We start from the raw sequence: 16128 nt of genomic DNA on the forward strand, positions 1-16128 counted from the left end.
CACACTTTGTGGGTTCTGCTTCATGGTTTCCACAGGAACAGACACACCTCAACATCAGGGTGTTCCACCGCTACCTTCCACCCAGTGCTACCTGATGATTTCTCGTCCTTCTGGTCCAACCAAGTACTGCACCATCCACTGGCACGCCTCACTGCTCTTCGTCAGCAACACCTCCACGGCGGCCATCCACTCCTCCGTGTCCACCCTGCAGCAAAAACCAGATGAGTTCTTCTCAGGGTCAAACTCTGGGCTTTCCCGTGCACAGGCGTGTGCATGTGTGCCGCTACCGGAGCTTCTTTTTGGTGTGCAGGTAGGTGTGGAAGAGAAAGTGAACAGCCAGCTGGAGACTTTCTTTGGCCATGGGCTGGTAATCAGCGTGCTTTAGTTTGGTCTGCAGAAAGGGGAGCATGGGTTTAGTGGTTAGCTCTGATCAGAAACAAAAGGACAGGACAATAGGCAAGGCAAGGCAAGTTTATTTGTATAGCACAATTCGTACACAAAGTAATTCAAGGTGCTTCACAAAACAGAAAAATGCATTAAAATCACAATAAATCATAGAAATAATCAACATAAAATTTACTTTAAAAGAAAAGGAAGAAAAAAAAAAAAAAAGATTTAAAAAGAAAGGAAGGAAAGAAAGGTGCAGATAGGACCTTTCAGTCATATACACGGCTAAACAGAAATGTTTTAAGTCTAGATTTGAACATGAACACAGAAGAAGCCTGTCTTACGCCTTCAGGGAGGCTGTTCCAGATTTTAGCTGCAGAATATTAAAAAGCTGATTCCCCTTGTTTAGTTCTGACTCTGGGAATCAACAGGAGGCCGGTCCCTGAGGTCCTCAGAGTACGAGATGGTTCATATGGCACTAACATGTCAGAGATGTACTTTGGTGCTCGGCCATGGAGAGACTTGTACACAAGCAGAGCTGCTTTGAAGTCTATTCTTTGAGGTACAGGGAGGCAGTGCAGAGACCTGAGCACAGGACTAATGTGATCATACTTCCTGGTTTTGGTCAGGACTCGAGCAGCAGCATTCTGGATGTACTGAAGCTGTTTTACAGCTCGTTTGGAGAGGCCGGTGAGCAGGCCGTTACAGTAGTCTAACCTACTGGAGACAAATGCATGAATAAGTATCTCCAGGTCTGGCTTTGACACTATGTTTTTGATTTTGGCAATGTTTTTCAGGTGGTAAAATGCCGCTGATGTTACTGACTTGATATGGCTGTTAAAGTTCATGTCAGAGTCCATGATTACCCCTAGATTTCTGACTTGATTTGAGGGTTTAAGAGACAGAGAATGAAGGTAGCTGCTGAGACTTTCTCTTTGTTTCTGTGGGCCAAAAACAATAACTTCGGTCTTGTCTGAGTTTAGCTGGAGAAAGTTGTTCTGCATCCACGCGCTGATCTGTTGGAGGCAGTGGTTGAGAGAATCCACCGGCCCATATTCACCTGTTGTAGTGACACATAGATCTGAGTATCATCTGCATAGTTGTGATAAGATATGTTATTACTATTACTATTACTATTACTTCACAATGTGGATTTTGGAGAGAAAACTGCCTCCTGAGTCTTATCTGACTGTCCAGGTGGGAATTATTTTACAGATCAGACAAAATACGGACACGTACTGCATTGACTGAGGCCAGGGAAAGCATGAAGTTGAAGTAATCGCTGTTGTAGATGTCTCTGTTCCTCATAAACTTCAGGTTCTCGTCTCTCACAATCTGAAGAAGACCCAAAAGCAGTGGGTTTAATGTCAACGGCCGTCAAATGTTACAGCAGAGCTAAAAGCAGAGCTGGAAACGCTTTACCTGGTAGATGCTGGCAGGCATCTTCTCCACAAACAGTCCCTTCTTCTCCCCCTTGCGAACGAGACGGGTGAGGAGGGTCAGCCGGTCATTGTTGGCTCTCGGGGGGCGAGGAGAGGACTGAGGGGAGACATCTGGGGAGGACGGGGCAGACCTGGGAGAAAAAAACATGCATGTGATGCTTCATCAGTCAAAAGTCCTGCTTCAGATCCGTTTGAGCATCATAAGCTTGATGCTGCTGAGGAACGCTGGACTCACAGCGTCAGATCTTCAGCCTCCTGCCTCATGATGCTCACTCTGCTTTTCTTGGGGAGAACAGGCGAGTTCTGATCGCTGATCTTCTGGTAGAACAGCATGTATGCGTTCCAGTACCTCCTGCGCACATCGGGGTACGGGTTCGCTGCACACAGCAGTACAAACACTCAACCTACATTTCCACGGTGGTGGGCTCCTCAACAAACCATCCAGGTCGCTGGCTTACACTGGTCATAAACTTTGGGGCGGTACTCTCCGCCGAAGCACTCGTACTCCAGGGTTTCGTCGTTCATGTCAAACTCCTCCACCATGTTGTCGTTGAACTTGTACCAGCGGCCGCGGCTGCTCCCTCTGAGAAACACGCATGAAGAGAAACAACTCCAGCATGAGGAAAAGCATTCAAAGTCTCTTCTATTACTTCACGGGCGTTTGAAAAGAATCGGCAGAATTCTGCAAAGATCAGAAGTGAGTGGTCCAAGTGGGTTTTTGACATTTTTAGAGATTTTGAAAAGAACATGTAAGGATCTGCGCTAACAGGAGCTAATTAATGTAAAACAAAAGATCTCCACTTTAATGTTTACCCCTTAACAGAATCCAGTGACTTCCAGTAGTATCTCTGTTTAAATCTCTGTTTTAATCTCACATGGATACAGGGAAACCCACTGCCCGATACGCCAGATGGGAAGGGGATTTTTTTCTGGTACATCGCATGTTTGTCCTGAGAGAGGATCCCTCCTTCATGTGGACACCTCTGATGGGGGTCTAAGGGCAGGGATGCCCAGTTTAGTCTGTTTACTTAAAGTTTAGTATTCTCCTATTGAATTCTATGCATTTATGGTTCTTTTGATTGTACGTTCACTTTACAATTTTCGGTACGAAGCCCATTGAGACGACTGTTGTTGTGAATTTGCTATACAAATAAAATTGAACTGGACCCTCATTGTGTCTGGGGGGGTTCCTGAATGAAGAGCCCAGCGTAATTGACACTGGTGTTCAGCATCCATCAGAGAAAGCAGAATTTCTGACCCTCAAATGGGACCTGGACCAAGACGCCCCCCATCCGCATTCCTGCCATCCAGACTGGCATCTGGACGAGCCTCACAATGGAAAGCAGCCCACACAGTCTGATGTTCATGAGGAGGTCTTGGAACGTCTTCATTCTTTGATCCGTTTTCCAAATCGGAACACCAGATGACAAAAACCTCCAGAAGCAGCGCGGCTCTTACCGTCTGTCTTTGATGAAGGAGTAGTAGTGTCCGGCATGTGCCTGGCCGCTGTGCACCACCACCCCCACCAGCTCATAGTTCTCTGAAATGGTAACTTTCTTCCTGGGCGAGCCTCCTGATGCCCCGTCACCTCGCCCCTCGCCACCCTCTCCTCCACAGTCCTGACGAGCCATTCCAGACACCGTGTAGGGCTCCATGTTCAACACCCAGGGGAACTGCTCACCAAAAAGAGAACAACGTCACTCCAACAGGCAGGCTGGGGGGGGAGAGACGACGACTGAGGCATGCCATACCCGAATCTGCTCATCATATTTGATGGAGCGCCCGCTCTCCCAGTCGAAGCCGAAGCGCATGAGGTGAATACAGAGGACGCTGGGCAGCGATTTGATGCATGTCCGCTTCACTGTGGTCCTCTGTGCAAACACACAAACACACACACTCTTTCAATACACAGGATGCTGGAGTAAGACAGTGCTACTCAAATAGTGAGGCCATGCCGGGGGGGGGGGGGGGGGGGGGGGCACAGTAGTAGCGGTTTTAGGCACAGGCAGGGGGGGCTGTGGTTACAGCGGCTCAGTGCTTGAAAAAAAAATCTGTGCCACTATTGGTTCCCTATGATCTGTTATATCAGAGTTTGTGACTGCCTGAAACTGAACTGCCGTCCCTGCAGCTGCTCCTGTGTGCGAGAAGGAGAAGGAGAGGGGGAGGGGGCTCAGGCTGCCAGGTGGAACAGAGGGCTGCCTCTATTGCGCAACACCTGAATCATGGCGTGCCTTTAGAATCATGCTAATACTGTCATTCTTTATGAACTATTGTTGACATTTTGATGACATCTTTATTTTCCATAAATGTATCTTTGTCTGCCTGTGGTTTAGTTGGTGTCAGTATTTGACATACAGACAGCAGGTAATGCAGGAAAACAGCTGACCTTTATGAGATCATAAATAAACAATCCATCATTTAAAAAAATCAGAACAATGTTTTTTATCTATGTCTTCAGACTAAAAAGGTTAAATATATGGGTGCTGTTAATGTTTCAGATCAATTTACATTTAATATTATTTTTCTCAGCATCAAATGGTTCAGTTGGTCAAAATGTTTCTAGTTTAAATAAGGACTGACAGATTTTTTATTTCAGGCACTTTCAGCTACTCTTCTGTTTTAGACTAGAACAGAGTTTCTGTGGCTAAATAAAAGGAAATATTTGTTTATATTGATTTCTTCTTTTGTTATTGTTAGAAGATACAATTTTGGGTATACGTACTTACACAATTTTATAGATACTGATCTTTTTTATAGTCACTGCGGTGAGTGGGTGGGTGGGTGGGGGGCGAAAGATTTTCTTTTTGCAAGCAGGAGTCTTGCAAAAATTAATTTAGAAGCACTGGAGTAAGACCAGACAGCCGGCAGCAGACAGACAGACAGACAGACAGACAGACCTTCTCTTTGCATTTTTCACAGTAGTATGCGTTGCTGCCCTCCAACACTTCTCCTCTGACAAACTGGTCCAGTGAGATCTCCAGACTCTGGCAGGAAGTCACCCCCAGGTTTAAAGCCATGAATGTTTCTTCTCGCTCGTATCTGTGAGGGAAAACCTTACAAGTCAAATGCTGTCCTTCAATACAAGTTCAGTTTGGGGAAGAACTGTTGCTCACCGATGTGGACAATCTTTACAAATCTTCTGGTCGGAAAAGATTCCCTGAAATGTGTTCTTAAATATTTGTTCTCGGCCGATTTTCTACAGATAAGAAGGGGGGGAAGGTTTTAACGTGAGCCTGAGCGGACACTAGTGTTTTGTTCTCGTTCGTGTGAAAAGGATACCTTGAGATGTTCATCAAGCTGGTCCACCAGGCTGGTGAAAAACTCGTAAGCATCCTGCTGTTCTCTGACGTAGAGCTCCCTGTTCCACATTTTAAAGATCTGCAACAGACGAGGGTTAGAGCCTGCTCAGAACGTGGCAACGTGACAAAGAACACACTCCATCTCTGGCTTCTCTCTGATACCTTCCAGAAGTTCTCTGGCACATAGTACTGCAGCTTGCTCTCCATCAGATGACCAAACAGAGACTGGACCTGGTGGAAGACGCTTTCTTCTGGCTGGTCCGTGTCATCCTCGATGGATAAGACGGCCTTAACAAACCAAACAACGGATGCTGTCAGTGCAGATAGATTTAGAGAGCTTCAAAAGCCCAGTCCTGACAGAAAACCAGAGTACCTCAGGCAAGCCGGGCTGCATGTAAAGCTGCTGGAACACGGCGTTCATGTAACACGTGGCGCCTCCGTTCTTCAGTCCCACGAAGCCAGAAACTGACCGGCTCTCCACGGGCGGCAGATACTAATGACAGTGGTGCACAGATGAGTATTTTGAATCACCATGCATCCCATGAGCGTAGCTGGGTGGAGGGGTCAGGTGGGGTCTTACATCAAACTCCTTGCAGAGGGAAGGGTCAGACTGGTGGTGCATGGACAGCAGCTCCCTGGTGATGAGGCGCAGGTTGGACAGAGAGCTGTCTGCTAGCATCACCAGCACCTCATAAGCTGCCAGTCTGCTGCTCGCTGTGCTGCACCTGTGCAGACGGACACACAGCTGAGTGCCACTGTTCACACAACGTACACACCTGACAGAAACCCATTCATCTTTGACCTACCCAGGCTTAAACAAGCTATTTGGGCAGTTTAGGCAACTCTGATTACCTTTTCAATCAGTTTTGGAGGAGTTCAGGTGGAGTAGGAATCTGAGAAGCTGTGGTCAGGTTTCTATTTACTGGATCTTCTAACTTTAAGGCAGAGATTACCTTCTAATCACTTAACACAGACTAGCTGAAAACGTGTCCATTTGACTTCCTGCACTGTACATTTCCATAGAAAGGGCATTAGAAGAGCAACAAGCAGTCTGTTATGGAAAACCTAACTTTAGACTTGTTAGGATGGGAACGTTTAAAATGCCACTTAGTATTCAACAAGTACATAAAAGATTACAAAGCTGTGCTGCAGACACGTGCCTCAAATAGGAAGCCTTAGAAAATGTTTCTATCAAACATTTTACTCCTGTTTTGAAAAACACAAATGACACAGAAACAAAAGAAGAACCCAAAAATGTTGATTTTTGTATAAAGAGTTCTGCCCTAGTATGTAATGACATTAGGGTGACTGTAATATTACTTCAAACACCGTGGCAGACAGATGAGTGTTGATAAAAGGTTAACAATCGACTGAATATAAAGAGAAAAGCTGAGCGTACTTTGGGTGGAAGTCATAGTTGGGGGTGGGTGAAGGTGCTGGGTTGGAACTGTTGATGATGATCCGCGAGGCTCGAAACAGGAAGTCGTCCAACAACTGCTGGATCAGAGACGGGCCTGTGGGGGGGAAAAAAAAAAAAGCGATGCCATCCTCTTCCCAAAAGCACGGCGACCGTGCACAAGCGAGCGCGTCCTCACCGAGATGCTCCTTCTCTTTGCCGCAGAGCGAGAGCAGCGTCTTGATGAGCCGGAGGTGCCCCGCCAGCAGAATGTTATCAGCCTCGCTGGTTTCCATCTCAGAGCTCCAGCTGGGCTCAAAATTGTCCAGCCAGGAAATTTCATCCTCCAGCATGGTGGCTGCACTCACTTTTAACACTTCCATCTCTGAGGCTGGAAAGATTGTTGGGGAGGAGGAGGAGGAGGGGGGAACAGACGTGAGGCAGGCAGCTTTACATTAAAGATTTTTTATTTTGTTTTTATACACAGGAGCTGCAATAATGACTTACTGGTAAGGTCATCTAGGAGCTGGCATCTGAGGTCAAAGTACTCTGTGCACTGTGACAGCAACCTGCCAGGGAAACATCACTGAAAGGTCTGCAAATGCTTCAGAGAGTTTGTGGCTGTTCTGACTGTTCCTGTACCTCTGGTTGACACCTCTCATGACAGATGTGGGACTCCACAAGGGAAGCTGAGCAGTGAGGATGACCGAAAGCAGGAACAAGTTGGGTTTCTGAACTTCGTGAAAGGCTGAAGTGTCTGACTGGCTCAGGGTGTACAGCTGATCACAAGCAACACGGCGAATCTGTCAAAGGAAGTGGAAGAGACCACTGAGCAATGGCCCAGAGGCTCCATCTGTGGGGTCTGTTCAGCCTTACTTACCTCTGCACTGGGGGATCCCAGCAGAATGTCAATAATGAAGTCGCTGACAGAAGGAAGGCTGTAGAAGGAAGCTGGAGAGACAAACCAAGACAGGATTGAAGCCTCTGGGTGTCAGGTCGCGTCTCTGAAACCAAAGAAGCGCTTTCATACTCAGCTGCTGGGAGCGAAGCTGCAAACAGGTAACCAGCAGCGACAGAGCCTCTCGAGCGATGATGGCATCCTTGGTGGAGACGCTCTGCTGTCTGACACATATCCCAGCATGCAGTGTTGTCGGAGTACTTTCCCCTTCGCTGCTCGAGCTGCAGTTACTGCCTAGAAGCACAACATTTGTTGAGATGAGATGACAAAACGACTAGAGGAACAACATGGGTGTTGGAGGTTTTACCGGTGCTGCTGACTCTCGTTCGAACTCCCTGTGGCAGAAGTGAGCTATGGGTCTCTCTGATTGGCTGTGGACTGCCAACCAGGTCCAGTCGCCCCGCTGCGGCTGCCCAGGTCAGGCGCATGAAACAGGCCACGGTGGAGGTGAAGTCACCCACTTCCATGGTCTGATGAAAACATCAAATGTCCTCTGAGCTGAGCTTGTGAAAGGTGATGAGAAAAGAATTGTTCTGGTACCTGAATTGCCACTCGAGCCGCGGGGATGATCTCCTCGACTCGTATGGATGAGCGCTCAGACAGAGACATCTGTCTGTACGAGGCCTTCTCCGGAGTTCCACACAGAGACAGCTGGCGCCCCGTCCGCCCCGCGTTTCGGAACGGCCGAGAGGACAGAGCCTCGCCGTCCCGGACAACATCGTCGTCCAGAGCTGTGGGCATGCTCTGACCCACCAACAAGAACCTGGGAGTCGGCATATAAGAGCTCAGCATGACGATGAGAGCAGAGACAGCTGCCTTTTTTCTTACACAGAGGAGATTCTGTTTGCAGGAGACACCAGGCAATACGGAAACATGAGAGGGTTTCCAGAAAACAATCAAACGGTCTGTTTCTGTTTACGCATCAAAGCTTTGTTTCCTGCATGGTAAGCAGCTCACTGCTCAGCAGGACACCGAATGACAGGCGCTGCTGTCAACAAGCCTGTTCGCCATAAACTGAGCAGAGCACAGCCTGCTGTCTCCTCTAATGGTGTCCAATGTTTTTCCATTAATACAACCAGGAAGTTGGTAGAACGATCAACACGACCAGTTCAGAGCAAATGTCTCTAAAAAAACTAAACTCAAATGCCGAAACATCTAGCTCAGATGTGAAAACCTTCAGAAAATGGTTTGCTTCACCTTGCTAGCTGAAGACATATGGAGTAGACCCCTTGTCTGGTCTCATAGTCCACTTCTGATGGGATGGAATCTCTTTGCATAACATTCACCACCAGACTGTAAAAAAAAACACTTGTCAAGAAAAAAAGAGGAAAGTCTCTGATAGAACACAGCAAGGCATCAACAGGGATGCTCTTCTTCTTGTACCTGAGGCCTCCTGCTTTGAGGAAGTTATCACAGAAGGACTTGCTGCTGGTTTTGGCCATCTCATCATCAGAAGTGGGCATGAGCTTTGAACTCAACACCTACCAGAGAAACAAACCAAGGAAAATATGGACAAAAGGACGCATGAAGCCAAACATCTGCCTTATAATTCAGAAGAGTGCTGGTCTAAAGGCAGCAGGGTTCATACCTCGAGGTTGTAGAGCACTCGGAAAGTGGACATGCCAGGAGCAGAAGATCTAAAAAGGGACTCAAGGATGGATGCAGCACTTGGTTGATGCTGCTGCTTGGAGGTCATAGACGGTGAGCGAGAGCCTGATCCTTGGCCCAGAGTGAAGAGTGTTTTCTGCAAAAAACAAAAAAACAGCAAGAGTCAAAAGAGAATAGAGTGGATTTTCCATGACTAGACATGACTGAATGTCCAAATCCTAAGGCAATCTTCCACAGAGCTTCTTCTAGAAAGGGCTGCAAGACTGAATTTTTATCTGAGGAATCGTTTGGTACCTGGTGGCTCCACACGCTGGATTCTTTGGGAACAAAGTTGTCGAGGGCATCTTGCACTTCAGGATCAGTTGGAATTAGAAGCAACAACTTCCTCACCCGAAGAGTGATCCTGTATAAAACAAATCCAACACGAATGAGGAAAGGAAAGCGCCAGACGGCCTGAGCCGTCACAGATCAACGTTTCCATTGTCATTTAAATGTGTCTTTGTTCTCCAAGGTAAAAATGCACATTTAGGAAGAAACGGATGAGAATTGTTGCTTTACACATAATGCACCGCAGCAGTATGGTATAAGAAGCTATTTTCACCTTTGAAGTAAACGAACTAAGCTAACAATACTAGCTAAAAGTACAATCTCACCTTGGTTCATCCAGGTTGGCAAGCTGATAAAGCATTTCAAACACATTGCAAACCAGAGCCATCACCACCCCAGGCAGCGACTTCTCCTACAAACAAGAACCCGGAGGTCAATGCAAAAGGTCTACTGCTGACACTGGCAGTCACATGAGGGGTGTCGATGACTGTCGGAGGCAACACCTGCTCCAAGGCGTAGGCGGAGTTAAAGACCGCAGAGCTGGAACTGCTGGAGGCAGAGGCCGAAGACTCTGAGCTCCCCGATGGAGTTCCCGAGCTGGAGCTCTTGACTGTCAGACTCTGCTCGTCACGAAAGCCCAGCTGGGACAGGAGCTTCTGGTCCCGGTTCATAGTCAGCTAACACAGCAGAGAAGCAGTGAAGGAACCACAGAGAGAGGAAGGACATGAATTCATCAGCCAAAAACACAAGCAACACCCTGCCAGGACAACCAAACTGCGCTGGCATAAGAGGGTAAAAAATGACACAAGCGCCGAATCTGAATTCTTCCCTTATGTCTACGGCTTCTCCCCACCCCTACATTCAGGAGAGTTATGGAAAAACAAACAGTCTCTTCTAGTTCACCAGGGTTTCCCCATTCAAAGATATCTCAGACAGCCCTGTCCCTCCAAATGCTCCTAAACCTGTAGGTATAGGGAGAAGCCTTAGGCGGTGAGGGAGGAATTTGGATTCCACCATAGAACTCAAAGCTGGAACACAACATTTGAACCTCACCACACTATCATTGGCAAAAATCTGGACATTGTCCACTGGACAGCTCAAGTGCTCCGAGATCTTCCAGCGGATATTTCCTACCGTCTCATTACTGTGGGTCTGCAAAACAGATGGATAAGAGTTAAAAAGGAGCCGACGACAAGCTTTTGATGGCAAATGTTCCCCAGAATACCTCTAAGGTGAAGGTGTTTTTGGTTGACTCATAAACAATGTGAAGAGCAACAGGGTGGCCATTAAAGGAGGCACCGTGAGGTAGAATAGTGCGAGGAACTGAGTACATATCCTGCAAAAAAAAAAAATTAAATGAAAGTGTCAAATTTCTTCTGTGGTGCAGAAAATGAAAAATGTAATTTCCACAGCACGTCATTTGAAACGTCACCCTACCTCTATAGTGATGACGTAGCGTTCAGCCAATAGCAGCAGTCTTTCTATTATCACCAGTTTTGTGGATCTGCAGATCAACCAACAGATTCGTCTGACCAACATTTGAAAAGTGGATTTGGCTAAATATAGTGTGTATTTTGTCCCGGAGGTTAACATGTGAAACAATGTTCTTACCCAAACCCCCCTCTGTACCTGGAAGGTGACTGTACAGATGTGGCCACCGTCGGCATGGCAGTGGCCGTCAGCATCTTGGTTGCCTTAGTAACAGCATGCGTTAAAGTAGGCCCACCGAGTGCCGAACTTGCAGCCTGAGAGAAAGAAGCAAACCTTGAAGCCGGGTGCTGGTTGTTGTGAAGCAACCATGGACACGGCGCGTGGCAGAGATTACCTCCAGTCGCTTGTAACAATCAGCAATAAACTTCTTGTGCAAAGAGACGGAATCCTGCCAGAAAGCAAAATGTTTTTATTTATTTATCTTATTCACAGAAATTAAAACCAAAACAAACCAAACAATTATAGTCCTTGTTGGTTTATTTCTCTTCACAGCTGTGTTTTGATTGACAGGTGACAGTCATGAGATCACATGACAGTAATGGGAACATGCACAGACCTTCTTCATTTTAGGGTTGAGGTTGGTATAGCTGTATGTGATAATAAGCTGGATTGCTTCATTGGCTATCTCTTCATCAGGAGTTTCCATGGCAATACGCCACAGAAAGTCCATGCCCGCCAGGTCAAGGCGCTCAACACACTGCAGGCAAAAATCAGCTGTCAGGTTTTCATCACAGAAAGAACAAAATGAGCAGAAATTAAAGACTTACCAGCTGAGTTCCCTGGCGTTTCAGGCGATGGTCACACAGGTTGACATTCTCAAAAAAAGTCTTGAACAGATTAAATCCTGTGAAACCAAGGAAGCATGCGACTTTGAGCAGAAACAGAAGCTTTAGGTTTGAAGTTCTGTGGCCAACACTGCTCACCGTTCATGGTGATCTCATAGGGCTCCAGTTTAAGGATCTTTTCTTTAAACAGCTGCTGCTGTACATCACTCTCCAGGTCATGTTGTCCTTTGGTAAACCACTCAAAACACATCTGCAAAAACACATTTATGCTTTGGGATTAAATCACAACACTTCATCAGTTTCTAAACTGTACAATAATTAAGAAACGGTTGGATGTCAAAGTGAATTTTAACAAAAAACCTCAAGAAAGTTCTCTTTAGTCACTGACCAGGAATTGGTAGGGCGGGGCAGAGCAAAGAGAGAAACCATAATGGAAGTCCTGCGCTTTGCTATCCTCATCACTGATCCAACCTTTTTTTTTCTTTGCTTACCAATTTTGATTTCTGTCTGTATGGTCAGGTACAACACGTTTTCCTTTGGTACGGTGGAGGCAGGTAATGCTAAGTGAGGCAGCACGTTATGAAGAAACATGCATTTTGCCAAATTAGTGATCAATATTGCGATGGCGATATAACTTGTGACATGAAAAAATAGCAAATCAACTAAAAACACAATTTCTATTTCCCTGCAACAGTTTAATTTAAATAAGAGTCAACATAAGTTATACTCCAAATGACCCTCATCTACATTAGGAGAACATCTAACAGAAAGGGCTCCATCCGATTGGTCAAATGCATAAATGGATTTATTTGATGTCTAATACTTCAAGCTGCCATAAGATTGTTTTAACACATTTAAGGTCACCATTTATTGCAATTTTGGCCGACCTTTGCATTGTATATATTGCACAGCTTGATATCGTGATAAGGATAAATTTGTGATTTATTGTGCAGGCATACTCCTGAGTGTTTATGACATGTAGATTGTTGGGAAAACGGTGAGGACCAACGTGTGTCATGTTCAAATTTGTTTTAATGAGCCTGCATTCACTTGATCACACTTCAATGAATTGCTGCGCTACCATGTTTCCATCCCATAACCTCCAGGAACGGATTGTATTCAGACGGATGAATCTCAAAGCGAACCGAAGCCCAGTGCGATTGGAGATCAACCACCTTGAAAGATGGCTCAGAGAGCGGTTCCTGGTCCCGGACCCTGGTGTATTTATTACGGATTATCGGGGGAAACAAACGTTTCTAGTCTGAATACAATCAGCTGATTTCAACCCTCTCCATAACTGTTCCTGAACGAAGGAGACTGCTGCTTGTAGGAATCATCCACTTCATAAGTGTGGTGTGGCTCAAACTCTTGACTTCAGTTTTAGACTTAGAGTTATGTCTTTAGTTTCCGTTAGCTTCCCATTCTGTAAAGTGGTCATCAGCCTCAGTTTGTTTATTACTTTGAAGCTTCAGGAACCTTTAACACTTCCTCTAGACACAGTCACACAGCATTCCAGTGTTGAATAGTCTCATTCACATGACATGTTCTCATACCTCACGATCAAGTTCACAAACATCCGCCCCTGAGACCAGGCACTCCCAGAGCTCTTTGGCTCTGTTCCAGACCAGGTAAAGGCTAGCCTCTTGGAGGAAAAAAGCCAGGAAGCGTAGGTGGCTGTCCAGGTACTGAACCAGAGTGAGACAGAGAGGTCAGTTGAATGGCACTGATGGATAATGACTTAAAATGACAAAAACGGCATTCCGGTACTTAGATACACACACACCTCTTGATAGGTGTATCTCCCATCCACCAGAGTTGAGCTGGAGAGGCCATTATTACCAGAGGCAGTTACAGCGAGTCTATGGCAGCACACCAGGGATCCTGTGATCAGCTTGACGATTTCAAAGTTCTTTTTCAAGTCCTGGATGATGCTCTGTGGGGGGAGGCATGTACAATTACCACAGAGAAAGCTTTTCAGCAGCATAATATGCAGTCATATAATGTGTTGGTGCTACCTTGTCTTGCTTTTGATAGGTCTGCTTGATAAAAGAACGGGTGATCTCATGCAGCTGCCGGAGAGCAGGAACAACCCAAACGGCCTGAGGACTGCTCTGCTGAGACGCCTGTTCAATCACAGAGAAAACCCTCACCAAATCACAAAGAGGGAAGTCAAAACCAACAACAAAAACACCAAACTCAGACCCTTTTCACTTCATCAAATCACATTCTTCCCAGACTCATCGTTGTTGAAAAATCAAAGCTTCAGAACATGAAAGGAAAAAGAAAATCAGTCATGGAAATAAAACTCTGAATTTGACTTTTAAATCTATTCATCCATGCTCCTGATTGCAAGAGTTTGTTTTCACACGTGCAGCATCCCACGCATGGCTCAGGCAGCTTTCACCAGACCAACATCAACCCCACCATGTCGTTATTAGTAAGAACTAAAGAAGAGGAAGATCAGCAAACACCTAGTTAAATCATTTCCCTTTCAGACTGTGTTAAATGATCAACCCTTTACCAACAAGAGGCCTTTGTGGTCTAAACCGTCATGATTGAACATCAGTTGGGAAGCAGCCAGATTAAAGACAGTGGAAAACAAAATCTGATGGGATTATTTTCTTACTTTAGCCAAAGAGTTAGATTTCTTCTTGCCCCAAGTGCCAATATGAAATGAGCTTTGAGTGTCGCTGCCTTTACTGTCCTCCTGAGTGTAATTCTAAAGACATACATTTCATTTGAAGATGGACACTTGAACAGCACTGTGCACACACCCATCAAACAAGTGAAACATGTGAAGGTGGCAGCGTTTGTTCAGCAGATACAGTCCCGCTGGGACCCAGCACGGATGCACATAAACACGTCTGCCAGCGCACACACAGAAGCAAACAAACACAAACCTAATGACAATGACACACCTTTACCTGCACGACCTGCATCACGTCATGGTAAAAAAATGACTCCTTAAAGTGTTGATGGCATTTTAGTTTCAAACGATTAACGCTTGCTCTTAAAAAACAAATCAACATTTCCGTCCGGTCCAACACCAAAGATTTTCAAACATGATTGAAATTAATAAATTTTGGTCTCAATTACAAAAGGGGTTTATTCAGACATACCTTTGGTTTGTCTGAAGATGAATAACCCCTCTTGTTAAAATAAAATATGTCCAACCCAAGAGGCCCTCAGCTCTCATCTGTTTGCCTAGCTGTTGGACAGGACAAGTTAAAAAAAACAAAAAAAAAAAAAAAAAAAAACAAATCAACAATTTCCCATTTGAAGATGTGCCATTGAAATGAACTACAACTAAAGCAGTTATTAATATGACTATAGGGTTAATAATAGTAAGGGTAACATTGTTCTGTACATTCAAAAAAAGGCTTTAAGAATTTAACAGCCACATTAGGTCAGCTCTAATACTATGACACACTGATGAGTGTTTCCTCCTTAAGCACACAGTCACACCTTAAGAAGATAAAACAAATGTTTTGAGAAAAAAAAAGCACCCAAAAGCCACTGAATGCATTTGACAACAGTGTAACCTGAGAAACTCTCCATTTCACAGATTACTGATCCAGTGTTTGTCTTCATCACAAGAGCCCCCTCTGCAGGGGTCACAGGGGAAGTTTTTCAGCAGCGTCTTTCCGGTTTATTTACTGAAACAGCAGCTCTTCCCTGATGTGTGTTCCCTGATTCACTTGTCTTGTCTGAGCATTCTATCCCCACCAAAAGTATTCATGTAGATGCAGCAGCTCCTGGAATTTACCCAACTCATTTACAATGCACGTTTGTCAATGAAAAGTCTGTATAAATGTGTGTACATGTGCGTCTCTTGCTTTTGTGTTCAAAACTCTCACATTCAGTCGATACTAAGAAATTTTTAAGACTGTTTTTGTTCTCTATGTATAAAAGTACATGTGCTAATCTTAGTACATGTCTTAGTATTGGGTACATGGCCTAGTATTGGGTACATGTGCCAGTATTGGGTACATGTGCCAGTATTGGGTACATGTGCCAGTATTGGGTACATGGCCTAGTATTGGGTACATGTGCCAGTATTGGGTACATGTGCCAGTATTGAGTACATGGCCTAGTATTGGGTACATGTGCCAGTATTGGGTACATGTGCCAGTGTTGGGTTCATGAGCCAGTATTGGGTACATGGCCTAGTATTGGGTACATGTGCCAGTATTGGGTACATGTGCCAGTGTTGGGTTCATGAGCCAGTATTGGGTACATGGCCTAGTATTGGGTACATGTGCCAGTATTGGGTACATGTGCCAGTATTGGGTACATGTGCCAGTATTGGGTACATGGCCTAGTATTGGGTACATGTGCCAGTATTGGGTACATGTGCCAGTATTGAGTACATGGCCTAGTATTGGGTACATGTGCCAGTATTGGGTACATGTGCCAGTGTTGGGTTCATGAGCCA

The 16128-nt window shown here is 45.5% G+C and overlaps 1 protein-coding gene across 4 annotated transcripts in view; it reads right to left on the reverse strand.

The window, feature by feature from the left end:
- Positions 1-16128, reverse strand: part of usp24 (ubiquitin specific peptidase 24) — a 29960-nt gene that overhangs the window by 5211 nt on the left and 8621 nt on the right. For 2 of the 4 annotated variants that reach the window (XM_023953986.1, XM_023953985.1), the window contains exons 16-54: positions 13709-13816; positions 13477-13626; positions 13247-13378; positions 11832-11943; positions 11676-11752; positions 11465-11605; positions 11243-11296; positions 11047-11162; positions 10855-10921; positions 10643-10753; positions 10471-10569; positions 9921-10094; positions 9744-9829; positions 9385-9493; positions 9071-9226; positions 8866-8963; positions 8680-8775; positions 8023-8245; positions 7790-7952; positions 7555-7716; positions 7405-7475; positions 7167-7327; positions 7032-7093; positions 6724-6915; positions 6528-6642; positions 5709-5853; positions 5502-5621; positions 5291-5416; positions 5109-5207; positions 4943-5025; positions 4727-4868; positions 3581-3700; positions 3288-3502; positions 2288-2412; positions 2065-2206; positions 1810-1960; positions 1627-1722; positions 288-391; positions 92-205 (exon numbers count right to left, since the gene is read on the reverse strand). In XM_023953986.1, coding sequence (XP_023809754.1) covers positions 92-205; positions 288-391; positions 1627-1722; positions 1810-1960; positions 2065-2206; positions 2288-2412; positions 3288-3502; positions 3581-3700; positions 4727-4868; positions 4943-5025; positions 5109-5207; positions 5291-5416; positions 5502-5621; positions 5709-5853; positions 6528-6642; positions 6724-6915; positions 7032-7093; positions 7167-7327; positions 7405-7475; positions 7555-7716; positions 7790-7952; positions 8023-8245; positions 8680-8775; positions 8866-8963; positions 9071-9226; positions 9385-9493; positions 9744-9829; positions 9921-10094; positions 10471-10569; positions 10643-10753; positions 10855-10921; positions 11047-11162; positions 11243-11296; positions 11465-11605; positions 11676-11752; positions 11832-11943; positions 13247-13378; positions 13477-13626; positions 13709-13816 — 4817 coding nt within the window. Of the gene's footprint in view, positions 1-91; positions 206-287; positions 392-1626; positions 1723-1809; positions 1961-2064; positions 2207-2287; positions 2413-3287; positions 3503-3580; positions 3701-4726; positions 4869-4942; positions 5026-5108; positions 5208-5290; positions 5417-5501; positions 5622-5708; positions 5854-6527; positions 6643-6723; positions 6916-7031; positions 7094-7166; positions 7328-7404; positions 7476-7554; positions 7717-7789; positions 7953-8022; positions 8246-8679; positions 8776-8865; positions 8964-9070; positions 9227-9384; positions 9494-9743; positions 9830-9920; positions 10095-10470; positions 10570-10642; positions 10754-10854; positions 10922-11028; positions 11163-11242; positions 11297-11464; positions 11606-11675; positions 11753-11831; positions 11944-13246; positions 13379-13476; positions 13627-13708; positions 13817-16128 lie in introns of all 4 variants that reach the window. The other 2 variants (XM_023953983.1, XM_023953984.1) reach the window with 1 other exon arrangement.

This window comes from Oryzias latipes, chromosome 4 (assembly GCF_002234675.1).
Source record: "Oryzias latipes chromosome 4, ASM223467v1".
Lineage (NCBI taxonomy): Eukaryota > Metazoa > Chordata > Actinopteri > Beloniformes > Adrianichthyidae > Oryzias > Oryzias latipes.